At 36.0% G+C, this 13,996-nt stretch overlaps 2 protein-coding genes across 2 annotated transcripts; both read right to left on the bottom strand.

Annotated features, from left to right (window-relative positions):
* Positions 1–9,806: 9,806 nt before the first annotated feature.
* EAF02_002414 (uncharacterized protein) lies at positions 9,807–10,448 on the bottom strand (the record flags this gene model as incomplete). The annotated part of the gene is made up of 1 exon (XM_038898462.1): positions 9,807–10,448. The coding sequence occupies one exon, from the start codon at positions 10,446–10,448 to the stop codon at positions 9,807–9,809; it is 642 nt and encodes a 213-aa protein (XP_038762154.1).
* A 77-nt stretch (positions 10,449–10,525) lies between these two features.
* EAF02_002413 (uncharacterized protein) lies at positions 10,526–11,224 on the bottom strand (the record flags this gene model as incomplete). Its single annotated transcript, XM_038898461.1, has 1 exon — positions 10,526–11,224. The coding sequence occupies one exon, from the start codon at positions 11,222–11,224 to the stop codon at positions 10,526–10,528; it is 699 nt and encodes a 232-aa protein (XP_038762153.1).
* Between the last annotated feature and the right edge of the window lie 2,772 nt (positions 11,225–13,996).

The following is a 13,996-nucleotide window of genomic DNA, read 5'->3' as shown; positions in this document are numbered from 1 at the left end:
TGTCTCGACAGAAGTTCGAGCGCTTTCGATCAATGCTCAATCTACAGGATATCAGTGCGCGGATCAAAGAGTTAAATTAAGAGGCCAGCTAAAAATACATTCATCTCTTCCTCTTGGCCGGAGATTGAACTCTTCCAGTTGACCCGGCACGCTTCCTGGCCTTTTCCTTTTCCAAGAGCAGATCGAGTTCGCGCTGCTTGTCCTCGGCAAGCCTCTTCGCTTCACGAGCCTCGTTCTCAAGACGTCGAACGAGGGCTAGCGACTTATCTTTGTTCACAGAAGCCTTCGGAACCGAATCCTTAGGAACATGCTTCTTGGTGGAAGAGTCCTTTCTCGTGAGATCGATCGTGGTGGCTTTACGATTAGCAGACTTGCGAGCCTCAGACTCTGCTAGGAGCTCTCGAAGGGTTCCGCGGAGCTTTTCCAGTCTCTAGCTTGGCTATCAACACCATGATCGATCGGGGGTGGAAGTAAGTACATACCTTTTTATCCTGTGCCTTGTAAGCATCGGCACAAAGTTTTCCCACAGAGACTATGGCATCCGAAGCGACCTCACACACGTGTGTTTTGCAACTCCAGCAACGAGTGCTCTTGGTGCGGCCGAGATCCTTGTGGCAATCACCTGAGGTCTTCGTTTGCCCAGAGACCAAGGACTTTATGCAGCCAAGACACGGACGATCGTTCACTGGCCCTTTGGTGAACTCGTCAGGTTGTGAGGACCGAGCTTTGGCAGACGCCCTTGGCGGATCACTTTCAGTCCTCATGTACTGAAGATCTGCAAGAGGCAAGTCGTCATCGGGATCACTATCGGAAGTACGGAGATCGTAGAACCCATGCTCATCGGGACTGTTGTGCGAGGGAGAGGGAGCGCGAAAGTAGCTGTCCGGATCGCGAGAAGGACGGTGCTTAGCAGGCGCGGCGGTGATCAACCCAGATCGGCCATCGAGAGGATTGGGGATTCCGAAGTCATCCGGATCCTCACACTTGATCTTGACCAGTTGGCAACCTTCCCTTGATCCTGCGGGAATCGCAATAGCCTCTTGAGAACCAGGAACAATCACTCCTTCCAAGTTATAGAAGGAACACAATTCAGGATTGTCACGACAAACTCCCGGGGCAGTACCACACAAGGCATGCTTTCGAGCGGACCATGTCTAGTTTCGAATCAGCACGTGGTCAACCCAGGGGCAATGACAATACCTACTTCTAGTGGGGCTACAGGCAGAGATCCTTGTTGTGTAGCAACAGGAACAGGAACAGGGGGAGTAACAACAACAGGGGCAAAAGGAAATACGGGGTTAATAGCACTTCCTAGTGGAGGGTGTTGGCGGGCTTGATGCATCCAAGCAAGGAAGGCAGCATAGTTGGGATCGGCAAGGCCATCATTCGACGGCAGAGCAGAAGGGAGCAGTTGAGGAAAACCAATCGAGGGATTTCCAGGAAGGTTTTCGGGAAGAAGTGGCTGCTGAGTCAACGGTCGATCAGCAGCAGGGCTCACAGGAGCAGGGACAGGATCAACGGTAGCAAGACCACTCGGACGAGCAGTCAATGGTGTTGCCGGAGGATTAGTCGCTGCCGGAGCAGGGGACCTTGGGGGTGGAAGTGAACCACGCTCAAATGCAGGTTCAGAAGAGAACTCATCATGAGTAGAAGGAGAAGAAGGAACAGCAGAGGGATGCTTTCTTGGCCGACCACGGCGCCCTGTCTTTTCAGGGTTTTTGGGCCGACCAGGACCACGTTTGTCAGGAGACGGGTGATCCATTCGAAAGGAAACAAAACATGATGGTGTTGATGTCTAGAGAAAGAAGAGTTCGAAGGAAAGGGCGTGTATTATAGATCACATCTGCCCTGCACGTGGGCAAGATCACTTGATCAGAGATCGCCTGGACCTCCTGAATGTCTCTGGCAACCTAACGCCACCATTGTTATGATCATCAATTCAATTACCCTATCCGGATAACAATGCTGACATTGCAGCATACATCCGCGGATACGAGGATCAGAACCTGTATTCTCTGTTTGTAACGGCAGATCAGCAGGCATACGTAGCGAAGTGAGGCTTCAAGAAAGCATCTACCCGCGATCCTTTGAAAATTTTCAGGCAATATGGTGGAAAATGAGAGATATCACCCCATAATGCCTGAATCAAACGACTTACCGACGGCTAGGGGCGCGTCAAAATTTCCTTTGTATCACACTCTCATACCGATCATATAGGGAATGGACATCAAAGCCCTGCCATGGTAGGGATAAGATGGTTTCATTGTATGATCTAGACCACATTGAGGCTCCAACAAGGCGCAACTGCGCTAATTTCCTTTGTTTGTTTATGCAGATCATCGCGATCTGGGGGGTGTGTGACGGAAACGGTGTTGTAGACCACGTGGATCAGATCATGTGATGATCAGGTATTCATTATATAGAATACTCCGGAGCGGAACAACGATAACCGGATCGGCCGCAGGACCGATCACCGCTCCCGTGATCGGTACCCGAAGATCACCCAGTATATAATCCGATCTCTTCTCTACGAGAAGAGATCAGTTCTAACTGTAGATGAGGAGATATACACATTCTTATACTTATACCATTATTGTCCAATCATTCCCCTCCATCGTGATATGCTATTGTCCTGTACGATAGTTATAAAGCCTGTAATTCTACTTACTATATTTATACCCGACTTTGCGATACAATTAGAAGATTCAGAAACTCTTTTAAACCTTTCTGCCAATCTATTTACCTTGTTTCACAAAAACTATTAAACCGACCCTGTACCCGAATCTATCCTGAAATCCCTATAAAAGGGATTCCCGAAATACCCGAAAATCATTCTTGCCGAGTATACCGAAAACAACAATCTGCTATATTACCAAAGAAAACTATACATTTCCAACCACAATCCTCTGAAAATCTACCTGCTCCACCTATACCACAAATCGCCCGCCGCCAGTCACCCGCACCGTACCCGAACCTTTGAATTATTGTTTCAAAACTATTACTAGTCTAAATACTATGATTATATTATGTAATAGGTTTGTAATTGTTATAATTGTCACTGTACTGTCCCGAATTATAAAGGCTAGAAGGGAGTTCTCCGTCTATTCTCGATTCTATAAAAAGTTTAATAAAATATCTCAATAGATTTTATTATATACTTATTTGAAAATACTAGTTTCGATACTATTATGATAATAATCGATTGATTAACAAAAATGAAACATTTCTTGTTCTACTATAATATCTGCAACTCCAAAAAGGTTATCTGTTTATTCTAGAAGAATATTTAGAAGCTTTATAGCTTATTTCTATTTATTATATTTAATCGCGGAGTTTAATTTGTCTCTAAATTCTAAAAATATATTTATAAGTATTTGGGTATAGTCGCTAAGCTTTCGATTGCTTATTATTCCGAAACTGATGGACAAATCGAGAGAGCTAATATAATATTAAAGCAATACCTCCGATTGTATATAGCATATCTATAGGATGATTGGGTAGAGTAGCTCTCACTTGCCGAATTCTCTATTAACAATACCTAATCCAAAAGCATCTAAATGATTTTGTTTTTTTCGAACTACGAATTTCACCCCCGCCTGAACTTTGAGTTTGTATTGTTTTAAAATAACCATTTTGCTATATAAGATACTAAAGAATTTGTTACTAAAATGAAAACCATCTTCTTACATTTACAAATCAAACTGACTACTAGTCAAGTTTGATATTTGAAAAATGCCGATACCTATTGTTCCCCTACCCATAAATATCTGCCCGGCAATCTAGTCTGGTTAAATACCAGAAATATCAAGATTCTGTGCTTACAAAAAAAGCTTGATTGGAAGAATCTCGAGCTCTTCAAAATCTTGAATCCGATAGGCCCTTATGCTTATAAACTAGAGCTCCCGGTCTTGATAAAGATTTATTCTGTTTTCTATATCAATCTGCTATATTCTGTATACAATAATCCTGTTCTTGGGTAGTGTAATTTACTATTACCTTTTGTAAAAGTAAACAGCCTCAAGCGTTTTGAAATTACCGAAATCCTAAACTCTTGTTGGGAAAGAAAAGGTTGTGGAGGATCTCGCCTGAAATATACTGTCCATTGGGTCGACTACGATACACCGACCAAAGAATCTGCAAGCTATCTGGAAAACGCACAAGAACTGATCCGCAACTTTCACTATAGATACCCTGACAAACCCGATCCCACTTGACCGAACCCCATCTACCTATAGATTATAAACCGTAACGTGCCGCCTCAACAGAGCTCGACCCTTAGGAGGAAGATAATGTCACAATATAAGCTTACATAATATACTAATTCTATCGGAGAAAACCGAAAGAAGCACTCACACCGAAACACAAACAAGCTAAAGCCCGATCGAGCTAGCTCACTATAAAAATTCCGTATATCTTCAACTCAAAAGATCCTGTATTATAGCTCTTTGAACTACATCTTAATCCTCAATCTGAACCTATTACCCGAATCAATATAACTTTGCCAAATTAGGGTAAAGTTATTAGAACCCTATCCCGCCCGCCTGCCCCCGTGATAACTATATGCCAATCTATAATTGATTGGCTATTTGCCGATTTGAGTTGTGATCTCCTTTTTGATAAGCTTAGTGAATATAGGAACAGGAGTATCTTTAATATAATAAAAATCATATAGTATTTGTGGAATTGTATACATAAATCATTTTTCTAATCTATATATATTTATTATATAAAGGGTTTTAAGTACCCACTCGATATTTTCTGTTTTTATAATCTTCTTCTGACTAGCATTAGAACTATATTTTAATATCCAGCCTATATTGTTCTTTTAAAGAAAGGGGATCTCTACTAGTATAATCCCAATAACTATCTCTTTTATTCTGAGTCTTAATAGAAATGGACTAATCTCTAAAAACAAAGCTTCCCCACTAGCTATTATAAGAATCGTTTTCTCAATCCGATTATTCTCCCTTTTGAGTTTATATGCTCCCAAACAATCAGTGTTTATACTTTCACTAAAAGCAGAGTGTATTATATTAATAAAGCCTGTAATAAGGCTTACTATCTTAGACCTCATTTGAGTTTTTAGTGTATCAATATAGGTTTTCTGCATATTGCTTTCTGGTTATAATTACTTTGTTATAGACTTTCTCCCTTAATCAAGAATAATCTCCATTACTCCTAGCAAAGTAGAGATAATTGTACTTTTAAATTTTGCGGTGAGTTTGCATTGTTAACCTTAGAATTCTTATACAAGCTTATCTGTTAGTACCGCGAATGCCTCAATCACCTTCCATCTCTTCTTTTTATCTTATCGATTCTTTCGAATTGTTCCTTAATTACACCAAGAGTAGAGCCTGTGAGCAATCTTATAATTGGTAGGGGCTGTATACCAGCCTCTAAGATATTAGTAACTGTTTGAAGAGGAAGCGCCCTCTAAATTGAGGAATTGTTTAGTACACCAAAAGCACACATCGCCATCGGCATAATGAGAGTCTCCTGTGATTATAAGGTTTGATAGGATTAAGCCTGCCGGGGCAAGGGAAATAAATAAGGAGTATATATGAATCGTCCCTTGATTATGTGTTTTTGGTGTATAATATTAATATGAATTCAGTTCAAAGAATGCTATTCAATTCGATTTAGCAAAAACTAAATTAATGTATTTTTTATTATTCAATTTAACAAAAGACTATCTAATCACATTACCCAATTCGAAAACAATTATACCCCAATCTCTAATTAGATAATTGAGAATATGGTTCGATCCGAGCCTCAAATTCGATCAACATGTTAATATTCGAATCATACAAGTCAAAGGAGTTTTCCATCAAATGGTTCGATTAGCTAATATCGAAAAGGGCCTTAGTTCTAAAGCCTTCAGATAGCTATATATAGTATATGTGATTAGTATAATTGATTACAAATTAGTGATTTAATGGAAAGGCCAAATACAGTTCAAGAATATAATACAATCACTTCAAAACCTAGCTCTTCGAAAGATATTAGGAGTTTTCAAAACTACCTACCCCAATTCTTTCAATAAAAGTAGAAGCAAGCCTAAAACCCTCAAAAATTCGATTAGATTCGAACATTAGATAATATATATTCCGTTTAGCTAAACTTGTAACAAACTATCCAATCAATATCGAAAAAGTATTACTAATTCAATATCAAGCCAATTTGAATACGATCCCTATTCCTTGGAAAAAACGATATAAACCTACTCAACTAAATAAAATAAGGGAATCGACAAATCAGGATTTCAACCTTTCCTTATTTAAAAAGATCATTCATTTTAACTTCCCCCTATAAAAAAGAGAAACCCCTTTTCAAATTAATATTAGCAATTCATTAAAAGAAGATACTGCTATTCTTTACAATATTGTTTTCAAATATAAAGATAAGAATACTATCTATATTTATATTAATACTTCCTTCATCAAAAAGGAAATTGGTATTGGGGTAGGCATAATAATTATACAGTCAAATAATCGAATTCTATATTAAGAGCAAAGCAATATTGATACTAATCAATTGGTATATAATAAAGAGCTTTTTAGAATTACAAGAGCTATCGAATATACTAGCTCAATTACTTATACTAATCAAAAGTTCAAAATCTATTCGGATAATCAAACTGATCTATATCATTTAAAAACTTCTTCATGTCACGGGGTGACACTAAGCCCTTTCTGTCCTGTCCTGTCCTGCTATATATGTGAGAGTAAGGTAGAACTTCCAGTTCTACCTCCTAGTCTTTTGGGCGTTTAGCTCAGCGGTAAAGCTTCTGAATACTCCCAGAAGTGATCCCGTGACACTTCAGATTATTTAGAACAAGTTAATCAAATAAGAGTAATCAAGGTAGCAGAAATTATTAGAGCAAAAGGAGCTGAAATCTTGTTAAATTGGGTTTCCTGGATATATCTTAATTGAAGGAAATGAGCTAGCAAATAAATTAGCCAAAAAAGCAACCACAATACAACCCATTTTAAATAAAACAAGCTTTGAATTATTAGATATAATTATCAAAGAATATATTTCAGATTAATGATTTAATATTCTTAATCAATACAAACTCAGATTAAACCAATCCTTATCAACTTACTCGAAGCTATTTCTATAGAAAATAAGTTTTAAGATCAAGCTATCAAGCAGAACTATTCGAAATACTGTTAGTGTATTTTTTTCAACTCAAATTAGATTATGGATATATCAAATCCTATTTATATTATTTCAAATTCATTAATAACAAATATATATATAGCAATATTGAGGCATTACAATACCTCCTTATCAGCTATCCTATATATAAAACAGAAAGAAAAGAAATCTTTAAGAAAATCCTATTATCCAAAATCACTATACAATTTCTATTATATACAAAGATAGGTATCGAATTAGCTATCAAATTTATCAATATTATCAAAATCGCTACAAGGGTATAGCATCTAATAAGGACTTTTGAATAAGAAGTAATAAAAAAAAGAATAACGTAACTTAACTAGAAGTGGGTCATGTCATGATATGGGTCAAAATCACTCCCTCATTTCTTTATTTTACGCGTTTATTCAATATACAATGGATCGAAAGTTATTAAATCGTAGTGAATCGGAAGATAATATTCAAAAGGCTATAGAAAGTCTAAAAAATAAAGAATTTACTTCAATTCGAAGTATTGCTATTCATTTTAAGATTCCGAAGTCAATCTTGATAAATCGAATAGCTGGACAACAATCACACTCTCAATCTTACAAATCCTTTCAAAAACTTTTCAACACGGAAGAGAAGATTTTAATATAATAGATCTTACAATTGATAACTACTGAATACCCTACAACTCCTAGATTGTTAAAAGAAATAACCCAAGAAATTCTAAATCAACGTGTCATTTTTGTGTTATTATTTACCTCTTTATCCTTTCAATCAAATTATATAGATCAACAATAGATCTATAGGTTTTTAGATTGATATTCCAAACTTAAAGGAATCTATTTTTGTAAATTGAAATCTGCAAGATATAAAGAAACCACATTTGAAATAATTTCAGTGTGGTTTTTAACATTTCAAATACAAATCGAAAAACGACATTATGAATTCAAGAATATATATAATATGGATGAAATAGGATATGTAGTTGGAGAAATAGAATCAATATGTATAATTGTGGATTTTACTTTCAAATCGAATTGGAAGGTTATAGTAGGAAGGTAAGAATAAATAACTATATTGGAATATGTGAATACAAATAGAGGCTTTTTGTTTCCTATGATTATTTTTAAGGCTCAGAATATTAACACTATATAGATTCTAACTAATATTTCTTCAAACTGGTATTTCTTAACAAATAATAATAGATGGACTTCTAATAGTTATGGCTTTGAATGGATATATAAGGTTTTTGAACCAGAATCTCGAAAAATATTAGGAGATCAGCCTTGATTATTGATTATGGATGGTTATTTTAATCATATTATAGAAAGTTTGATTGCTTTTTGTATTGAAAAGGAAATTAATCTTCTTATTCTATTACCTTATTGTTTGCATCTACTTCAGCTATTAGATGTTGGAGTGTATGGATTAATAAAGCAATATCATGCTCAAAAGATTGATCGATACTTTCAAGTAGGAATATAACGAATACAACGATCTGATTGAGTATAGCTTTTTCAAAAGATAAGAGAAAAAGGTTTTAGTTATCAAAATATCAAAAGCGAATGGAAAGAAACAGGTTTGAATCTATTTAGTCCTTATTAAATTCTAAATAATCTTTCAACCCCGCTTTTACTACTATCTTCCATTCCAAATACACCAGCAAACCCAGAAGATCTAGATCTCTCTTTACTTAATAGCTCTCCCCCGAATGATATTGAGCTGTGATAAGCAAATAAGGTATTCAATTTAGCTTTATTCGTTAATAATCTGCTTACTTCTCCAGTACAGAGATATGCAAAGCGAATAACTTATCAGATTGAAAGCTTAAATACTGAAAATACTATTCTTCGAAAGGAACTTCAAGAATATAAAGAGTTACTTGAAACACAAAAGAAACGAAAAAGTAGAAAGAGAATAAAGTTAAAAGGTGAATTTATATTTAGTACTGAAAAAGTATTGAAAATTATTGAAGAGGCTGAATAGATACCTTTATCAAAACGATGATATAGTAGATCATCCAAGTATTAAATTGATTAGATAGAAAGGGAGATAAAAGAGAAAGAGGATAGTGATAGTTCAATTGGATTAGTAATAGTTGTAGATCATCTTATAGTATGTAGGATAAGGTCAAATAGGAAAATATGATTTTTGTGACCCATATCATAACATGACCCACTTCTAGTCAAGTTATGTTAGTAATAAAAAAGGAAAAAGGAAAAAGAATAAAGAAAAAATAGTTGAGAAAATAAGAGGGGGGTTTAATCTTTTTATAATTTCTTGATTTTCAAAATTTTCTTATTATATATAATGTGTATAATGAGCGGGCATTATTCTCTAGTATTTGTTTTTACTTTTTTAATTAGATTATATCCAATATTGTAAATTAAAAAGTTACTCGTTAGACCCTTAGGGCCTAGCTGTTCTATATAGTTTTGGACTGAAGATGGACGTTAATAAAATCAATCAATCAATCAATTCGGACCAGCAATTTGACCCACTCGGTAGATCGAAGCAGGAATATTGGCAATCTAACAGGCAGTAGTAATCAGCCGCTCTGCAACAAATTTTGATTGGCCATAACCCAAGCCTTGTGGCAGCGACCAATCCTCGTACGGAATCTCGGGAACACGGGGTTGCATTAATATTGGCTCCTTTTATGATTGTGATGGCGTGGAATGGCTGGAGGAGCTGGGTGTATTTGATCTGTTGAGGTCCCAATTTCCAACAGTGCTAACACTGGATATGAAGTGAATGGAAGCACCATATCTTGAGTGAGCGGAGAAATCAATTAACTGACGAACACGACGAATATGCATTACACCCATTTGGCTAAAAGACAAGTTGAAGTCAACTTGCCAAGCATTGTGAATAATGTGCGTTACTTCATTGAGTAGCTCCTTGTATTGGTCAAGCTTTATTCCTAGCCATCCTTCCGTAACACCAGTGACCATGCTGAGAAAACGGACACGGCTAAAATCTGTTGAAAAGCCCTTAGACGAGCTGGAATTCAGCTGACGTTTCTCGGGATCTTTGCCTCTATCGAGGCAATAAACCTTGCATGTCTTGTCTTCTTCAGGCAGTTTGCTCAAGATGTATGAGCCCAAAGACCCAGTAGACCCAGTCAATGAAAATACTTTGGGTCCAGTGACTGGTGCCGATGGCCTGGCAATAATAGGTAGGTCAGAAACGAAACGTTCATATTCTTCTTGCATTTCGGCATAATTTTCATTTTCGTCTTTGGCAGAATTTGAGAGGGTGCGTGCTAGTTTTTCTGGACTTGGAGATGCATGTATCATTGACTCGCGTATCAAATCCCGTGGAGGATCTTGTGATTCGAACGCCGAATTCACTGCCCTTGTTAATGAGATCACGCCTAGAGAGTCCAGTCCATGCTCAAGAAATTTTCAGACGCAGAGAAGTTTTCGAATCCTTGAAAATTCGAAATGGTTTCTAATGATGGTACCTTGTACGTCAAGCTCGCCCCCTTATCCAAAGAGCTGATCTCGTTATATTTCCTTGTTGAATACCTGTCCATTAGTACTTGTTTCATAAAGACTATTGAGCTCTGTTTCATATAGTTTTTCGGCTTGCTTTCGTTGCACTGTACCTTTCCCAGCTCTGGGAAATGGTTTATCAGGGTTTGGTGAATACGATGAAGTCCTTGCTCATTATCCGCGCATGCGCGGGACAAGTAATATTTGCAGTCTTTATTGTTTGGCCATAATGCATCTAATAGGACATCCTTGGAGCCCTCGGGATCGGTTGGTTCATTCAGTACGGACGACTGAAATTTCTTAGTACCATAAACTATGGCAGATCTAACCTTAGGATGAGAGTTCAAAGCATTTTCCATGCTGATTGGATTGAACTTCTCCCCTGTAGAATAGACGATAATATCATCAGAACGACCTTCATGGCGCCAGAGGTTATGCTTGCTAGGGTGCTTGGAAAATAGATCCCGAGTTTTTGTATTCTGAAGATCTGGAAATGTATAGAAAATGCCCTGATATGCTTCTATCGATGGATCACGAACGATCACGAGCTCATAGAGTTCGCCTGAGTGATGCCACATTTCAACACCAAATGATGTAGAAAAGTCAAAGTAGTCCCACTAATTCATGATAGAGTCAGTAGGTATCTAATCAAGACTGGGCGACCTGAAAGTAATATCCAGAAAAACAATTTTAGGTGTGAAATCGTTACATTTTCTTCAGGTGGTAAAGCCGCTTGAATATGTCCTGTCTCTGTTGAACCAAAACCCCGCAAACAATTGAGTACTAGAATTAATGAATCTCAGGGCCATTGGGTAGTGGGCCACCTCCAGTCATGATATATTTGACAGGACGAAGGTTCTTTAAATACTCAGGACATTCGATATTTCCACCAACACGGCAGGAGGGAGACCTGCGACCTGCACTTTACCATGTATATGAACCTCATTTGCTAACTCTGCAGTCAATGGGACAGGCGGTGGAAGCACCGCTATCTGCTTGAAGTATAGAGCAGTCATTATCCTGTAGAATCCCGCGGCATCTGTTCATGATAACTTGTAAGTGGTATATTCTTTGAAACTCTTGAAATTGGAAAGTACGTGATAAATATGAAACATGGATCTAGAGTCTAGTCTTAAGCTGAGCACCCAGAAGGAAAGAAGGCTACTTACGAAATAGTGGGAACGCTAAGAAGCACCGTAAGCCTCGCCAATAATCGGATGTTGTGGCAACACCATAAAGTGAAATAGCCTTTTGAGAGGCATCCAGACTTGTAATAACACCTTGTGGTATGACAATAGGCTTGGGTGTTCCTATAGTTCCGGATGTATGCATTGCAGCGAGCGGCTGAAATCTCGCCTCATCATATGTTGCGGTATACTTATAGTGAGGTAAGAGTTGAGGCCCCAGCTTATTGCATATTAGCCGAAAACATATTAAAAACCTTTATTTCTTTAACTTTGAACTATATATTATTTCAATAAATATAAAAGTTGAATTATTGAAATTAATATAACGTGGTTTATCACCGAGTGAGCCATATCACCGAGTGGGCCACTTTCATCTCAATTTACACCTTCAAATCTATATTATTCAATAATGATTGAATTAATTAATTAAAACTATTAAGAATCTAATAATCTAGAATCTATTATATTATTTTGATAGGTTCTTGTATTATAACCTGTTTTTCCATATTTATTATAATACTGAATAAAAAGTGCTTTTTTATTAGAATTCCTTTCTTTTTAATACTCATCACATTAAATCTGAATATCAACTTCTTATTAAAATAATATATTAAGAGCCTCTTATCCAATAAATACTCCTTCTTAATGCAATTGGGTTTTTTTTGTATGTCGATATTTGCTTAATACTTTATTTGCCTTTCGAAGTATACAAATCTTTGCATTCAAAAGTGTATTCTTATAAACTAATCTCTCTATACCTTTAGCTAAGTTAATACAGTTTTGAATATAAATATAAAAAAGCTTAATTAATATCAAGTTATTCGAGATTTCATTAAAATTGATTGAGAAAGAGCTTCAATTGGATTGTAAAGGATTTGAGAAATCCATTAATCTAGATCAAAGAAAAGAGAATAAATATACAAATTCGAATATCCAATTTCGAAAGTACAATATCAAAATCAAAAGGTATTAAACCTACTTTTCTAAACCCTGATTTCATATTCTGAGAGGTAATTGATTCTTTGTATACAGTTTTAAAAGTTATAAAGAATTCAACCTTTGAAATATGATTAATATATGCCTTAATAAACTTATCAATTTGATCACTATATGAACATTTCAGATTCCTAAAACAGTTTATATCAAGTAATTGAGTTAAATAACTTGAATGCAGTAGTAGATTCAAGCATATAATATCATTCTCTTTGCAATATACCTGAAAAGCTCTTGCTTCATAGCTTTTATGCCCGTTTAGTATCAATATTCGATATCTATCCTTTCTTCGATTCTTAGTATACTTATCGAAATGTTTCAACCATTCTAAACCTGTCTCATTATTTATCCATCCATTAGATATAGATTTAATAGCCCAATCCGCAGGAAGATCGATTTCAATATACCAATTGGAAAGGTGAACTTGTCCCTGAACCACTAGAAATAGGAGAATAGTTTCACCCTCTCCATTTCCATATATTATTGCTATAGCCCATTCTCGATTATCTAACTATATTAATTTACTTCTACTATATCTTTTGGTATTAATAATAATTATTACTATAGATATAATCCCTATTATAAAGTCTATTTCGTCAAAATTGTAGAAATCGCCATCCAAAATACTGTATTTTGCTTTTATATTCATAATTACTCGAAACTAATCTTTAATAAACTTAGGATCTTCATAAAAAGCTCTTTGGAAATTATAAATATAATTAAAATATATCTTTAATTCGATTTGATATTATACAAATCAATATACCTAAAACTTTCCAATATATTTCGAACCCCTCGATTTAAAAATATAATTCGCCATATCTTCTATATTTTTGATATTAAATAAAAATCCTCTTGAATCCATATCAAATATATATTCAATAATCACATCCTCTTCCAATTCTATAATCTTATAGTAATTCACTTGAATCTCTATACATAGAATTAAACCGTTCATTCTATAACTAATCGTTGTGCGAAGTATATTATATAGCTTAGCAACCTTTCGAATACTTAATTTTTTATCTTTTTGAAAAGCTTTGATAGCTAAAAGTAAACATGCTTCTTTATTTGTAGATTCCATAATAAATGGTTAATAAAACACGTATTGAATATGAAGAGTGCGAATTGAGGTGAAAGTGGCCCATTCGGTGATATGGCCCACTCGGT

This window comes from Botrytis sinoallii (assembly GCF_014898435.1).
Source record: "Botrytis sinoallii strain Bc 23 chromosome Unknown BSIN_003, whole genome shotgun sequence".
Lineage (NCBI taxonomy): Eukaryota > Fungi > Ascomycota > Leotiomycetes > Helotiales > Sclerotiniaceae > Botrytis > Botrytis sinoallii.
Note: the sequence above shows the minus strand (reverse complement) of the source record. Positions and strands in the feature narration are given on the sequence as shown.